Source organism: Zerene cesonia, unplaced genomic scaffold (genome assembly GCF_012273895.1).
Source record: "Zerene cesonia ecotype Mississippi unplaced genomic scaffold, Zerene_cesonia_1.1 Zces_u001, whole genome shotgun sequence".
Lineage (NCBI taxonomy): Eukaryota > Metazoa > Arthropoda > Insecta > Lepidoptera > Pieridae > Zerene > Zerene cesonia.
In genome coordinates this window covers 4457005-4473740 of record NW_024045131.1, presented here as the reverse complement: position 1 = coordinate 4473740, position 16736 = coordinate 4457005, and the positions used below count along the sequence as shown (strand labels likewise).

Here is a 16736-nt window from a genome sequence, read left to right as displayed (position 1 = left end):
GACCAAAAGATCACCAGTTGAACGGCCGCTACGGAAACCGTATTGCCGGTCGTTAATCAACTGATGCTCCTCTAGGTATATTATTATTTAATAATATAGTAACTTACAGACTAACCAAAGCGCCACCATGCTATACATTAATTCAATTAGACATTAAGACAACAATTTTACACATTAAGATATATATACTCGTAAGTGAATAATAAAACAGGAATATCGGAAATAATTATATTATATTATTTAAAAAAACCCCATCGAAATCCATTGCGTAGTTTCAAAGACTTAAGCATACATACATACAGACGCGGTAAGCGTATTTGCTTTATACTATGTAATGTCATTGACTGTGCGCATATCATCGTATCGCGCGTAATCAGTTCAACTTATTAAGCGCTTATGATATTAAGCTATTCCAAGCTAGAGCAGGCAGAGTCAAAGAGTAGATAGGAGTGCTAACCTTGAGCAGGGGCATATCGGCGGCCAGCTGCAGCAGGGAGGCGGTGCCCTGCACGTTGAGCGCGGTGGCCACCTGCAGGGACTCCGTGAAGCGCACGGTGGCGGCGGAGTGGAACACGGCGTGCACTCGCCGCAAAAGCGGCAGCTGTTCCACGCCCACGCCCAGCCCCGGCGCCGACACGTCGCCCACTATCGGCTGTAGCTTCTCCAGCCGCTCGGGCCAGCGCGCGCGCACACGGTCGAACACCTGCGCGCAAAGGGCAGGAAACACGCGGCATAGAGTCCATCATGTTATATTTCATTCATTCAAATATAATAGAGATATACAAAGAGATGCCTTATGGACACACATTCGTCGTCAATTAAGAAATTCTTTCGAAATAATCCGTTAGGGAAATAGAGAATTTCATAGCGTATCTTTGTTCTTCTCTTTTCCTTATTGTCTTACTTTTTCAGTTTTTCTAAAAGAAATCTGTATCCGTCATTTCAACATACAAAGTGAGCTCTGATTGTTTGTGGAAGAAACTGACCTTAGTCACGTTTGAAACTCCAAATCTAATAGATAATATATAGAAAGAGATGCCTTATGGTCAATTGATATGAAACGTGTTTCTGAATTAATTTATATAAAATGTAGACAATTTTTACGCAATCTATTTTACCCGTTGTTGGTTACCTGGTTCTTAAGCAGCTCCTTGTACCTCTGCTCTACGGAGAGCCCCCGCTTGGGGCGCATGAGCACGTATATGGTCTCTATGCCGGGGCAACTCCTCAGAAGTTTCTCCAGCAGCGCCTTGCCCACGAAGCCAGTGCCGCCGGTGACGAACACCACACTATTGGCGAAGAAGTCTGCAATGCCTTCCGCCTCCACCACTTCTTGGTTGAGGTCGGGCGTGGCTGGGTCGTTACCGTTCATCAGCTCCGGTTCTATTGTTTTGCTGTGGAGTTTTTGCTTGTTAACAGCTATTTGTGTGCCTGCTATAGTATACTCGAAGTTCGTCAAAAAATTACTAGAGAGTAAAACATGCATTTAAATCTGTATCTTATCTCGCAACAGTAATGTCCAAATTCTATTGCATTGTACATTTGATAATTCTGCCTATTCAGCATTATTTATTCATGCTATATCTTACTAGCTGCGCCCGCGGTTCCACCCGCGTAAGTCTGTATCCTGTAGGAATATCGGGATAAAGATCGCCTATGTATTATTCCAGTCCCTAAGTCTATCTACGCACCAAATTTCGTTGCAATCGGTTCAGTAGTTTTTGTGTGAAGTTGTAACAAACATACATACACATACATCCATCCTCACAAACTTTCGCATTTTAATATTAGTAGGATTTAATAATCAACGTGTGGTTCTGTGCATTGCGATTACAGAATTGCTTTTCGAGAATTTTGGTATTAAAAGCATTTTCACTTTCTTTCAGGTACGACGTAATGTTAGCTGCAGCTAGCTCCATTATGTTGCACATACAAAACTCTGTTGGTGCTTGTATTCTCTAACAGCAAACACCGCTTATATGACATTTTTAAAGTGTGATTTAAAACCTTTCCAGATAAAAATCAACCCCCGAATACTGCCCGTAGTTTAGTCAGCGGGTGAACTTTATGTATAACGGGTGGCTAAATCTGACAGACTCACGAGGCTTATCGTAAAATCGTTTCAATAAGTTTTCACTTCAATAATTATTCATCAGTTATTGGTTAACCAACGACGTTCCGTTATAAATAACAAGTAAAAGCAAATGGCGCAACTCAGCGTTGATTACGAAGTTAAATTATTATAACTGTGTTAAGAAATATCGAATATTATGTTAAATGTTTTCGCAGTTTATCTAATACTACATAACAGTGTTAGAACGAAACCAATTATTGTTATCGAGGTTGTTGGCAGAAATTTCTTTTCTAAAATAAAGTGGTCTGTTTTGGTTATTTTCATTTCTGTATCTAGAAATTTCGATGATCTATGTGAAAATTATTGAACTGAAGCCATTTCGTCCCCTTCATCAATTCTAGTTTAAGTTCGATGGTTGATAGAGCGAGGGCATCTAGACCGTCGAATCTAAGTCATTACTTTATATTACGAGTCAATAATTTCTTGTTAAATTATTAATGGAAGAAGAATTTTATGTTATTTTGTTATATAATTACACTGATCTTTTTTTTTGGAAATACATCGCATCTTCTAATTAGCTAGACGCTCGCCCCGGCTCCGCCCGGATATCAAGTTTCCTAAAAATATCCTATCACCCAAGTCAGCTCATACCCTGTCTGTGTATTAAATTTCATCAAAATCCGTTCAGTAGTTTCAGAGTAATTGACGAACAAACATCCAAACTCAACTCAAAGGTGGCTGAATGACTGACTGACATAGCGATCTGTAAACGCACAGCCCAAACCACTGGACGGGTCGGGCTGAAATTTGGCATGCAGATAGATATTATGACGTAGGCATCCGCTAAGAAAAAAATTTGAAAAATTCCCATAGTTTGTACCATGATAATTTAAACGACTGCGCGCGCAAAGCTGCGGGCAACAGCTAGTGTATAACATTAGTGTGATTCTTATTATCTATCAAAGTGTGAAACTTACTCTAAGAGATCCATTGTGTTGTTGTTTTATTGTAATCGGCCGGTGCGAGACTGCTTCCACAATATTATGATCTGGAAAAATAAATTACTGTTAAAAATTTTCTGAACTAATATATACACTCTTGCTTGTATCCCTTTCATTGAAATATTATCGATATGTTTGCAATCGTCAGTATCTTATCCAAGAAGACTCAATACCAATAACTAGAAAATCATTAAAATCTGTTCAGTCATTCTTGTGTCATATTATCGCATAGTGAATATAAAACTTTCAATAAAAGTTTAAGTACCAGACCGGTAACTGACTGACTTTCTTTTTATACAATAGATTTCTTTGTCTGAGTGTAAGTTTTGGCCACCATTTTTGTTGTATGTACCAGATGTATGTATGTACCAGCGATGCGGCCCGTCTTCACCCGTAGTGCGTATATATCTCTGACCTCATAGCACTGTTATAGTAGAGATCAGGCCTCTATAACTTAACAAAAGGTGTGGAAAAGTCTTGTTGACAATGCTTTTATATAAATATGTTTGACATCCAAACAGTAGCAAGCCAAGTGTGCTACTTGTATGAGTAAGGTAGCCTATAGCATTCAAGGATCAAGTATATATCTAACTGTGAAAAAATTTATGAAAACTCTCCAATAGTTCCTGAGATAAAGGCTTTCAAACATTAAATGACGTCCATGCTTCCATATTCGCGAGTCACATTGTCTAAAATCAAGGCTTGGATCGAGTTTGTAATGTTTTGAAAAATAAATGTTTATTCATATTGAATACATAACAGAGGAGCATGTATCATGCAAACATCAAGTTTCTCCGTGCACCATAAACCAATGCTAGCTACATAATGTGTCTTTTAATTTTATCTTTCAACGAGGTAATCTATATGAATATATTAAAGCTGAAGAGAACGCGCTAATCTCAGGAACTACTGGTCCTATTTGAAAATTTTTTTCAGTGTTAGATAGCCCATTTATTGAGGAAGGCAATGGGCTATATATGTGCCACAGGCGAAGCCGGGGCGGACCGCTAATCTACAATATTCCTGATTACTAGGTAGTAACTAAATTCAAATTCAAATATTTGGTAACTTCCATATATTTATTAATATTATAGTAGATTCTCTGAACTAATACATTTTCAATATAGTTTTTACATTGTAATAGCGTATCCCTTGTCACTTAATGATTTTTTTGGAAAGCTCAATTACGAGTATATATAGAAATTACAACTTTTTCTGCTATGAAAAAAGCTTAAAGCTAAAAGCTCCATGCATTCCGAATATTATAAATAGTGAAGACTAGAATTATTGAAATTTTGTGAAAATGATCTCGCACCCACTTGTTTTTCCGATTCTTTTACAGACAAAAATCTTCATAATATGATGAAGTGATTTGTTAAATATAAAAATATTATGTGATGGTTTGTTCATAAGATGTATATATGTGTATGGTAGGTTGATATATCTTAGATATTCACGAATATGGTATAATACTTTTATATTCCTTATCTGCTAGATAACAGAGCTTTTATTGAAATACTTTATTAATGAGAAATTTTGAAGTCGCGTCGTTTCGCTACATTGTTGCCACGGTAGGGCGAAAGGGCGCGGGTTCGAATCCAGCGTCGACATAAATCTTTTGCATTCTAACAAAATTTCTTATAATATTTTCTGTAGTCTAATAAAAAGTTGCACGCAGAAATGTGATGGTTGTTGATGCTTCTTTTTTATTTTTATTGTTTTTTATTGACATATCACTTAACTTTCAAATTATTAATTACATTACAATTTTAGGTGACCTAATTTCATCGAAATGTTAGTGCTTCTTATATTTCAATAAAAATAAAATAAATTACGACAGCTCATAAATCAATTTAAAAATGAAAAATACACATACAATACTTACAGAAAATACTGGGAAACGAATCAAGCGCACACGCGACGTTAAAAAAATATTGAAATTCGAAAAATAGAATTAAACCATTTTGCAGCGAGGCGTTCGGCGCGCGCCGGCACACAGCTTTCACTAACGCACGCTGATCACGTAATTGCTTCGGTAATAATGTGGAAACACACGGCCGGATATCGGGAGCGGACACGACGAAAACCTCATCGTGCGTACTGGTTGTAGCAGATTTTTTTTGTGATGGATTGTTTTTAGAGATGATGCTGAATGCTTTTATAGTGTTAGGATAGTCTAGTACAGGGTTTAGGTCACACCTAGGTAGTATACACGGTCACTATTTAAAAATTAAGTAATCAAAATTTTCTTATAACTTCCATATAAATCTTATTTACAAAATAGTTAAATTAACATTATAACATGAAATAATTTGAAGTCTAAAATCATCGATTCATGAAAGAGAAGGTTATTATGTTATGTGCAATTAAATATCAATCTATATGCCTTATTAAGTGTATAAAGGACAATAATGTTATTCAGAGTATCCTTATGTGTATGTGTGAGTGTGGGTGTGCCTTCATTTATTCTGTGCGCATTAATAAATCGATTAAAACGAGCCAAAAAGTGTGATACATTTTACTAATTACTTAGCCAAAAAATGAGCAAGCAAGAGGCAAATATTGCTTTTCAGCTTTCAACAACAAAGCAGTCAACTTTATTGAATTGGTTCAATTCATAAATTCATATAATCGCATTAAATACAATTTAAAATGATTTATACACTTATATTATAAAGAGAAAATTTTTGTATTTTTGTAACGTCTTCACGCAAAAACTACTCAACCGACTTCAAAAATTCTTTCACGATTGGAAAGCTGCAACTTCAATGAATGGCATAGGCTATTATAGCCTGTATATAATGTATGTGCCACAGCTGAAGCGAGCAGCTAGTTTCTTTATGTAACCGCGTCGTGCCCGCCGCAGCCGCACGCGCGTGTTTCCGTGACGTGACGTGACGTGACGTGCGGGACGTGACGTGACGTAACGTTACAGGTCGGACGTCCGCCGCGCGCCATCCACGTCCGGGGTCACTTTTGTATCAAAACGAGGAAAAACTAGACATAAACGGATCAAAATCAAACTTGAATGTTTATTTATGAAGACATACTTCTCTTACAAGCGCTTTTAGTACTAGCTTGCTGCCCGCGGCTTTGCCCGCGCGGTCAAAGGAAATCAACAGAATACATGTCATATTGTTTAGCATAGCGATAGCTGTCGGAAAATATAAACTAGCAGCAAGGTAGGTTAAAATCAATTATTTTGTGAAGGTTTGTATTTTTAAGTCATTATTTATTATAATTAGGCAAAAACACATTATGTTTATAAAATACACGCAAGGAATCAAGTCTTAGGATGTATAAAATATTGAAATGACCGGACATTAGCAAGAAATAAAATGAGTGAAAAACAACAATTGATTTATCAATTAATTTTTTATTCATTAATGATCAATAATATCTGTTCTGCTCGAAACCGTGACGGAAAACGTCGTGAGGAAACTACGATACGTCACATCTGCCAACTCGCACTTGGCCAGCGGGCCACAGGGACAGTAGACTAACCTAAATAATTTAAAATAAAAAAAAACAGGTGATATGTGTCATAGCGACTTCGACTATCAGAATACAGCTAAGCTTGGATCATTGGCAGCGCTGCTTGCAAAGATAACTACCACCCATGAATATTCGCAAACGCAGTGTGAATTCGCTGCCCGCTTTTAAGCAGCTACAGGATGTGAAAAGTTTTGATGACCAAAGAGAAGGAGTGGACTGGGAAGGGTGAGCAAAAAAGGAATCGGTCCTACAGCTTCCCCGATCACCGTACGAAACACAGTAGGATGCTACTTCCCCTGTGCGAGCTGGCCCAATTCATGCCGAAGCGTGCTCGACTCCCACATGTGGCGCCGATGTGTGTATAATTTTTAAATAAACCGAACCTAGCCCAATCCATAACGGATCACGAATACTCATTTCAAAATTTAAAGAAGTCGTCCATAGACTACTCGACAAATGATGCGTTAAGTTGTAAACTGTATGTACCGATCACAATATTTCCACAGATTACAATATTGCGGTGACATATTTCTGTTAAAGCACAGATTAAACAGTGACTCCATGTTTAACACCAGTTGAAGCAATGATATACAGCCTAATTGTTACATATTAGGAGTCTGTTACGAGCTTGTAATAATAATTAGAGTTGCGTGAGTTCTTGAATAACAATAGTATAACTTGTTGTTTGGAGTTAATCACATGCCCTATAAGGTGTCCTGGATTTTGACAAAGCGGCAACTAAGATGGAAGCTTTGACGTCACTTCGATAGCTGTATACGGAGAGGTCTCGTGTAATAGTAAATGCAACTGAACTTCATGGACTGGGCATGATCGAACGATGGTTTCTTTTTGTTTTTATATTCCTAAGTTTATTTAGGTAGATATTAAGGGTGTCGTAGGTTTTTTTAATTTTTTAAATAAGGAATCTACACTAATATTCGTTCATTCTATTCTAATAGTTTTGTTTGCTTGTGTGTTTGGACACGCTCATGTCGAAAACAACTGGAACGATTTGACTTTCACCGTTGCATACGCACATAATCCGTAAGTATTGTTGCCAATGAGCTATATATAATTTATAAGAATTTATGTATTATGTACCGGGCGAAGCTAGGGCGGACTACTAGTCGTTGATAATATAGAAGATGCTTACTCGAATTTTTGATTCATGGATATGTCGGCTTACGATGTCGTCCTACACTGTTTCGAGCAGTGGTGATGTTATCTACTTATTAAATATGCTTAATAACATTGCCAATTACTTATGTAATATCTTGTCAACAATTAACGCTCGAGACGAACATACCTACTGGTTGAGAAATTTTGAAATTAATTTTTAGTTTATATACCTAATGGTTTTAGAAATCGTCCTCACATTTATAATAACTTATAAGTTGACATAAAATCTTTTAGTTTGGTTGTGATTTGTTTTAAATGAATACAACTGAAGAGTCATAGGTTAAAACTCGTACATTAATTGCATATTAAAGCATTCTGCAACTGCTTTTAAATTCAATGATATGTGGTAGTCGAGCACACTTCGGCACGAATTGGGTAAGCTCGCACCTGGGAAGTACCACACCCCCACAGAAGACCGGCGTGAAATAGCATTCTGCTGTGTTTCGTTCTGTGAGTGGGGGAGCCGGAGGCCCATATTCTTTTCCTTATCCTTCCCAGTCCTTTCTTTTATTCCTATCGCCAATCCTTTCTTAATCCCTTCCCAAAAAGTCGGCAATCCATTTGTAGAGGCGTAAGGTCTGCAATAGACCTTATGCCTCTCCAAATGTTCATAGGCGGTGGTAGCGCTTACCATCAGGTGTCCCACCAGCTCCATTGCCGACTGTAGCATTAAAAAAATTTTTAAAAAATCTCGTGAGTGGCAGATTCTAATTGAAGTCGGTGGTAACAGGAGACGCTTCTGATGCCTCTCAGCTACGTTCATATTAACCCACTATCTAGAGTGCCAGCCTACGATATGAAATATAATATTTCTGAAGTTCAAGCTAATATTTTTCTTATTTATCACTTATCTGTATGTGGAGGAAGAAAGGCGGATTTTTTTTAATAGAAATAGGGAGCTCTCGGAAGTTTACACGACTGGCTGGCCGGTAAGGCCCCAAGTGCGCGATGCTGAAAAGTTGCATATATGCTCTGTAGCGAAACATTTCCCTTGCGCGATTCAGAATAGTGTCGCTACAAGGAGTCGCTCACGAGTAGAAAATTCGACCATACCCATAAGGTAATGCTATAAATTTAATATTAACTCTGTTTTTCTGTCCGTATGTCTGTTTGTCGGTCAATTCTTTACGCCTAAGCTACTGAACCGACTTGGATTAGTAGTAGAAGTTTTAATAGTTTTAAAAAGAACATAGGATATCCAGTTTTTATCCCGGAAATCCCATGAAAACGGGAACTATGCGAGATTTTCTTTTATTCCTTGAGACATGGTGGAATGCTACTTATATATATATGTTAGTGTGTCTCAAATGCATGGTAGTCTGGGTAAAGCTTTTCATAAAAATAAGTTTAAACGATACTGCGTCACGTGGGTAGTCATACATGGATGTTTTGTGAGAAGTGTGATATTAGTGTGACGAATCACACACATAATATAACACTAATATTATGAATGTTAAAAGAAAGTTTGTTTGTTTGGATGTTTGTCCGTCATTCACGCTGAAGCTACTGAAGGGATTTTGATGAAATCTGGTATACAGACAGGGTATGATTTGACTTGGGTGATATGATACTTTTTTATCTCGATTAAATGCTCCCTTGGGGTAAAACAGGAATCTTGCTACCGGATAGCAAGATGGCGAGTCGGGACGAGCGTCTCGTTTATAATAATGCAGTGTAGATCTCGTAACATCTTCCATCGAGATAAAACTGCAAGTCATGTTTTGGGTTTTGCAGACAGCTTGTCGACATTCAGGTTCTTGCACAATTTTTTTGAGCAAACATTCTCATAATATGTACGCGTAGGAGTGAAACTTATACATTTATTTGTTCACTAGCATTCCGCCCCGGCCTCACCCGTGGAAGGTTCTTTCTCTCCATAGGAATTCTCTTCAATTCTGCGTACGGTGGGCTTGACCAAAAAACGACAAAAAAATATCGAATTGATCGAATTCTTCTCGAGTTTTAACTGGCAACATATTTAAATTTTCGTAAATTTTTTATATAGATTTTTTATATTATTGTCACAATTCGTTTAGCTAACGAATCCTATAAAATGTTGAATCACACAGAAACGTGGCGTGCATTCGTACGGATTGTGTCTTGGTGTTCGCACGTTGTTTAAGCAACGTTCGACCCGACTACCCTCACTTTGTTAATGGTCTTGGTGACTGGTTGTGATTTGTTATCAACTGACTGTCAATTGGGAAGTTGTGTAGAATTTCAGTACGTTCTTTTTACGAACAAACTAATATTAAACACAGCTCCCTTATTTTATTTCTAACAGTATTGTTTCAAACATTCGTAACAATTGTCAGTCACATGGAATAGTGGAGCCATTAAAGGCTAATTACTATCGATTATTATCCAATACATTACGTTCGAAACAAAAATATGATTAACTTGTATTTGTTCTGTCTTTCCTTAGAATATATGAGCGTACTCATCAACCTACGTAATGAGTTCCTGAAGTATACTTTGGGACATAATTCCTAATGATTTACTGGCGAAGGCCAATTTCCAGACCTCCCACTTTACCACAAAAATGAATAAGAATTGTGACTTGGTCCTCGGGATACGACTACACTAAGACACGTGCTGTATGTTATACAAACTGACCCACATAACCTCGTCTGCTCTCAAAAGGAAGAGTTTTTCCCATGTTTTCAACATTTTTCTTGTTCCTTTTGGAAGAAGCGTCATGTTATATGTTATCAGATGTTATACAACACAAAAAAGCAATTCAAAATAATCGTTCCTGACATTAACGTGGTCAACCAACCAAACAGACAACTTCTCCAGCCCTGCAATATTAGTACAGATTTAATAACGCCCAGCTGGCAACCCTAGCTAGCTACACCCCTAGTCCGCCATATCGTCAAAGCAAAATTACCAGCACGTGTGGCAACTCTGGGTCAGTTTCGTCATGTTTGATCCAAATAACAATTTCTACCGAAACAAGGATGAATGGTCGCGATGGCCCGTAGTGACGTAACTTGCCTACTTACTGACCGGTCGGCGAGGGATGTGCGCCCGACGACTTGTTATCGATGTTTCGTGTTTGTGTGTGTTGTTGTATGAACATGATTTAGAAGAGAGCACACCAAAATATATCTCGATGGGTTAGCGATATAGAGACACTACTCATTTAAACATTCAAAGGTAATCTTGAGCCTATATAGAGAGATTTCACAGAACGATTTGAATGTTTTCAAAATTACATAATATTATAAATGCAGAATTTCATACATTTTATATTTCACCGGTCACTTGTACTTTTGCTGTGTTAATTTATATCGCCTTTAAAGATTATTGATGCGTTGGGTAATATGACAACGATTCGTCAATTGACACTTTCTATCGATATCGATGTCGATATATCGACTAGTCCCATCACTAACGGGCAATGAAGCACGTCCACTTTCACTGGCCGCCTCGTTTCCTCCTCGTAACATTAGAGTGACGTCACACTGTTTACATACGCACACACGCACACGCACACGCACACACATGCACAAACATATAAAGATTAGAGAGTAAAAGTTTTAAAGCTTCACACACAAACAAAATCTTTAGAATGGTTTTCAAACTATGAAAGCTCAAAGCGTATGCAATAAAAAAGTAGAAAACAATTTACTATGTCGTGCTCAAGCTCACACTCACACTCAAACATTTATTTATTCTCTCAGACTTCTTATAGAAGCACTATTCAATCCTTGATTTTTTATACTGTCATTGTCGGCAATGAGGCTGGTGGGTCGCCGGATGGTAAGCGCTACCACCGCCCGTGAACCTTTGGAGAGGCGTGAGTTCGATCGCTGCACCTTACGCCTCTATACATGGATTGTCGACTTCAAATTGGAAACGGATTAAGAAAGTATTGACGAGAGGAATAAAGAAAAGGACTGGAAAGGATAAGGAAGGGGATATGGGCCTCCGGTTCCCCTACTTACCAAACGAAACTTATTTCTGTGAGGGTGTGGTACTTCCCCGGTGCGAGCTGGCCCAAGTCGTGGCGAAGCGTGCTCGACCACCACATACCAAAATAACACAGCTTTAGGAAATACCACCGGTTCGGAAAGCAGTTTCACCACAGAAGAGCCAACTAGATACTCTGTACATTTCCAGTCATGTCCAATGTACATTTTGATTCTACATTATGCAATAAATAATATGTACATAACAATGATGCCAAAGAACTGACCTGTGGTTCTTAAGCGATAACATTCCATGGATTGTCATCTTCCATATATTCATTAATGCTATAGTTTGTAAGTTATTACTACGTAGGATATCACAAAGTCGCTTTCTCTGTCCCTGTGTCCCTGAGTATGCTTAAATCTTTAAAACTACTCAACAGATTTTGATGGAGTTTTCTTTTAATAGATACAGTACTTCAAGGAAGGTTTATATGTATACTAGCTGTGATCCGCGGTTGAAACCGCGTAAGTCCATATCCCGTAGGAATATCGGTATAAAAAGTGCCTATGTGTTATTTCAGTTGTCCAGCTATCTACGAAGCAAAATAGTATTATTATTCACCAATAGATGTCAGGAAAAAAAACCACGAAACCCCGAAACCCCCTATATACTAAATTTCATGAAAATCGTTGGAGCCGATTCCGAGATATATATATATATATATATATATACAAGAATTGCTCGTTTAAAGGTATATATAAGATATATCTATTAAACTAATCTGAATTTACGCGTGCGAAGCCGCGGGCGAAAGCTAGTATTATATAAGATGGCTGTATGGGTTCATTGGTTGAAAATATCTATCATCAATTAATAAATAATGCAGTCAAATTATGTACTTATTATTTAACAAAACTATATGCTAAATTGAACCTTGTTCTGGACTTAACTGTTAACAAATAAACAAAAACAAAATTAGACCCATATCGTTTTCCTTACCCTTCCCTCCCCTTCCTTTATTCCTATCGCCAATCCTTTCTTAATCCCTTCCCAAAAAATCGGCAATCCATTTGTAGAGGCGTAAGGTCTGCAATGGACCTTATGCCCCTCCAAATGTTCATGGGCGGTGGTAGCGCTTACCATCAGGCGACCCGCCAGCTCCATTGCCGACTGTGACATAAAAAAAACGTAGTTATTCATGTAATAACTGATAATGACGTAAACATTTGTAACGCTTACAAAGTACTACATAATAATCGATTGAGAACCGAATGATTATTTTGAAAATTTTTCCGAAGAGATAAAAACATAAGATAAAACATAACTCACCGAAAAACGTAAATTTATTACCTCCTTTGTGGAGAATTTTAATACTTATCTTTCAAATTTTACACACACATGCAGACCTACTCACACACATACATACATACGCATCCACAAAATACCAAGAAAAGATTAAAATATTTTTTATGTAATACGATGAAAGAGATTGAGCCTCACAACACAGGGGATCCTAGTGTGAGGTTCAATACATAATCTGTACCTATATTTTAATTCCAAACCAGACTACAGACTTGGACATGCACCAGTCACGACAGCATTCAATCAGGCTAGATTCTCTCTCTCTACGAACATATGTCTGATGTTTGTAGTTACGCCTCTGCAAATGTTGCCGAGTTCAAATTTGAGAGCTAGGAAGAAAGGATGACGAGAGTAATAAAGGAAAGGATTGTATTTTGTATAGTCTACTATAGTAGGGCGTGCATTGCGCTACATGTGGGAGTCGAGCACGCTTCGGCACAAACGACCGGAGTGCAATAGAATAATTCAGAGATCTACACGTATCTGATCCAAGATACAGACAGCAGTCTTATTTGCATCTCACGTGATCCTCTAATGTTTAAAATTATTGCTGCATAAAGATTTTTATTGTTTTTATTAAATTGACGTAATTAAAAAACGATTAATACGCGTGCGTGTCGATTTATTGCATAAAGAGTTCGGTATAACAGGAAACAAATCTACATTTATTTACTTAATTACTATCCAATACATTTTTTATAAATTTACTTGAAATGTGTGTCTTGACACACTTTTCAAGTAAATAAAGATTCAAAAGTCATAATTTATTTGGAAACGCGAAAGTTGGAGGAAAAGAGATGTTATGCTGCTGGGGAAGCCCGTATAACATATTCCTTATGAATGGTCGGTTCGCCGATTTAAGGCACTGTAAGATCTAACAGGCACTGCAGTAATTGTTTAATGAGAATATATAGAAATGAATGAAACCCAGCTTCTGCATTTATGAGAATATTTTTAATGTCTAATCACAACATAGTATAAATCAAAGTCGCTTTCCGCAGCTTTCCCATGTATCTATACTTTATCTTTAAAGCTACACAACAGATTTAGATGGGTTTTTATTAGATAGAGTGATTCAAGAGGAAGGTGTATATGTATCATAACATCTATTAAACTACTCCGAACGTAACGCGTGCGAAGCCAAAGCCAAAAGCTAGTGTATTATATTCTCCTAACACTGTGTTCGTAATTTGTATCTGTTGTTCTCCGAAATAACTAGACCGATTTTTTAAATATTTGTGTATAATCGTATTGTAAATATTTCTGAATTTAGTAATTTTATAAAGCTGTAAACACAACTATATTACAATGGCAGTAGCCAGTAATTAGATTTTATATAACAACATAAAAATACAAAAATAAAAATTTCTCGATACTCTTTCGTAATTCACTGGACCCCTACAAATATTTCTAAGCATTTCGGTGTATGTATGGTCACAAAGCGGGTCACAACGGGTCAAGTTTACATAACTTACAATTCATCCGCTTTCCTTATGTCATACATAATACCTACAATTTATGCGAGGGAAATGGCTTTTCTGAAGTTATTTTTAGAAAAGTTATGTATACCTTTTTTTAATAAAACTTGCTGACACAGAAAATGGTATGCCACGACGCTTTAATACTTAGACATAGGTAAAGTCTGTATTATATCTATGTACTGATATGGCCCGATTCATTTTCCTCAGCCTTCCCAGCCGATTCCTTATTTCCAGAGGAAATGTAATGCCTCTGCGAATGTTCATGGGCAGTGGTGATCGCCTACCATCAGGATAGGTTCTCCTGAAGCTCAAATGTCCGCGATGACATAAAAAATGTACACAAAACCGTTTCTGATCTGATCCAAAGTAAAATTGGATAATATTTCCAGAAAATATATTATATATTTTCTGGAAATATTATCCATCATCCATTAATAATAAGCAGTGGTGGCTCAGTGGTGAGAACCTCGGACTTCAAAATCGATAAGTCGGGGTTCGAGACCGGGCGAGCGTGCAGGAAATAAATTGATTTTTCAATTTATCTGCACATGTGGATAACATCACCACTGCTTAAAACGGTGAAGGAAAACATCGTGAGGAAACCGGCATGTCCAAGAATCAAAACTTCGACGACATGCGACATCTGCCAACCCGCACTTGGCCAGCGTGGTGGATTATGGCCTGAACCCTCATAGGAGGCCTGTGTCCCAGCAGTGGGAACATGTATGGGCTGATGATGATGATTTCCAGAAAATTGTAAGTGGATTTTTAAAGGACTATTTTTCGATGCCTTTGAGTGATCGCTCGATTTAAATACTACCTAATTTATGCCTATTAAAAGTGATTGAATAAAAATCTCTTTATGATTAGTTATGTTAATTTAAAATACAATTCTCTTTAGTCAAAAATATTGATTATATAATTTTTATTATTAACACCAATTACGTGGCTTCAACTAAATAACATTATGTATCAACAGTCAGCTGCTTTCCGGTGTCAGCTAGAACATCAAATTAATTGAGTTCATTTTTTATTCGTATTTAAAAATGTTCCATTCCTATGATTAATGAATATTTAACAGAAGCTATCGTCACAATTTGTTTCATAACAAATGAGGATTTAATTGATTGATATTATTGCCATCTCGTGGTGAATAGCGTAACTACTGTCTAGCTCTTGTATGAGCAACTTCATTTTAATTTAATTATAGCGCTACCTATGGAGACTTCTTCGGAACGACATTTCGATCTTTGGTATTAACTATTAACTAATTATTAATTAAAAGTATATGTTACATGGTACATGGGTTTCAAATATTTTATGGATATATTTAATGTTAAATTTAAAACATTTGCTCACTTACACCTCAGAGCAGCGCCATCTATATTCGTCCGTAGTGACTAGAATTCGTAAAACGTTGAGTAAGAGAATTCCAAAGGCAAACATGGCGGTTTCGAAACAATAATTGTTTTGCAATGGCTGCGCCCAAGAGCATGTCAACACTAACCCGTTTTGAATCACTATATTTAATTATAATATTGTATTCACGGCCACCGGGCTGCGGGCTCCGCTGCTCGCCGTTCTGAAAGTCAAACATTGCCTACATATTTCACATTTCTTAATGTTATAACATTTCAGCTTAGAGTGGAAATGTCATTACGGAAACTCACATATTTTAAAGATGACGAGAAGACGTATCAGATTAGTTAATTTTGATAAAAATGGGCAACTCACAATCCATGAGATTCATACAGATTAAGTAGTAGCATTTAGAGACTCTCAAAGCCTTTATTTTGTTGTTTTATTTTTTGATAAACTAAATAATTTTTTGATAACCTGATAGACGCGAATCTTTTGTGTTGTATTGTTCGTTACTCTTTAGAATCTGTAGTGGTACCACCCCAGTCCTCAGATTTTTTTTTCTATATGTTTTTAACCTGTGTTATGTTTGAGAAATTTTGAAAGAATAGAAAAAATTCGATCACGAGGCAGGATCTAACTTTTTCTATTCTTTCAAAATTTCTCATTTATAAAGCATTTCAATGCTATAAAACTAAAAATTAAACTGTGTTTTGTTTGATAAAACGATGATAAGAAGATCTCAGTAAAGTGTTTAATAAATTTTAATTCGCTTAGCAAAATAAGATAAAAACATAAAACTATACAAGCCTTTATATTTTAAAAAGATTAAATCATAAATCTTGTTATTTTTTGACATGAGTCATA

General features: G+C 36.8%; 1 protein-coding gene across 1 annotated transcript in view; it reads right to left on the bottom strand.

Annotated features, from left to right (window-relative positions):
• The window catches only part of LOC119838049 (putative fatty acyl-CoA reductase CG5065), a 14137-nt gene extending 9018 nt beyond the window's left edge, over window positions 1-5119 (bottom strand). Inside the window, exons 1-4 of the mRNA XM_038363855.1 lie at window positions 4961-5119; window positions 3052-3122; window positions 1133-1394; window positions 458-703 (exon numbers count right to left, since the gene is read on the bottom strand). Of these exons, the coding sequence (XP_038219783.1) occupies window positions 458-703; window positions 1133-1394; window positions 3052-3065 (522 nt within the window). The 5' untranslated portion in view covers window positions 3066-3122; window positions 4961-5119. The remainder of the gene's footprint in view (window positions 1-457; window positions 704-1132; window positions 1395-3051; window positions 3123-4960) is intronic.
• Between the last annotated feature and the right edge of the window lie 11617 nt (window positions 5120-16736).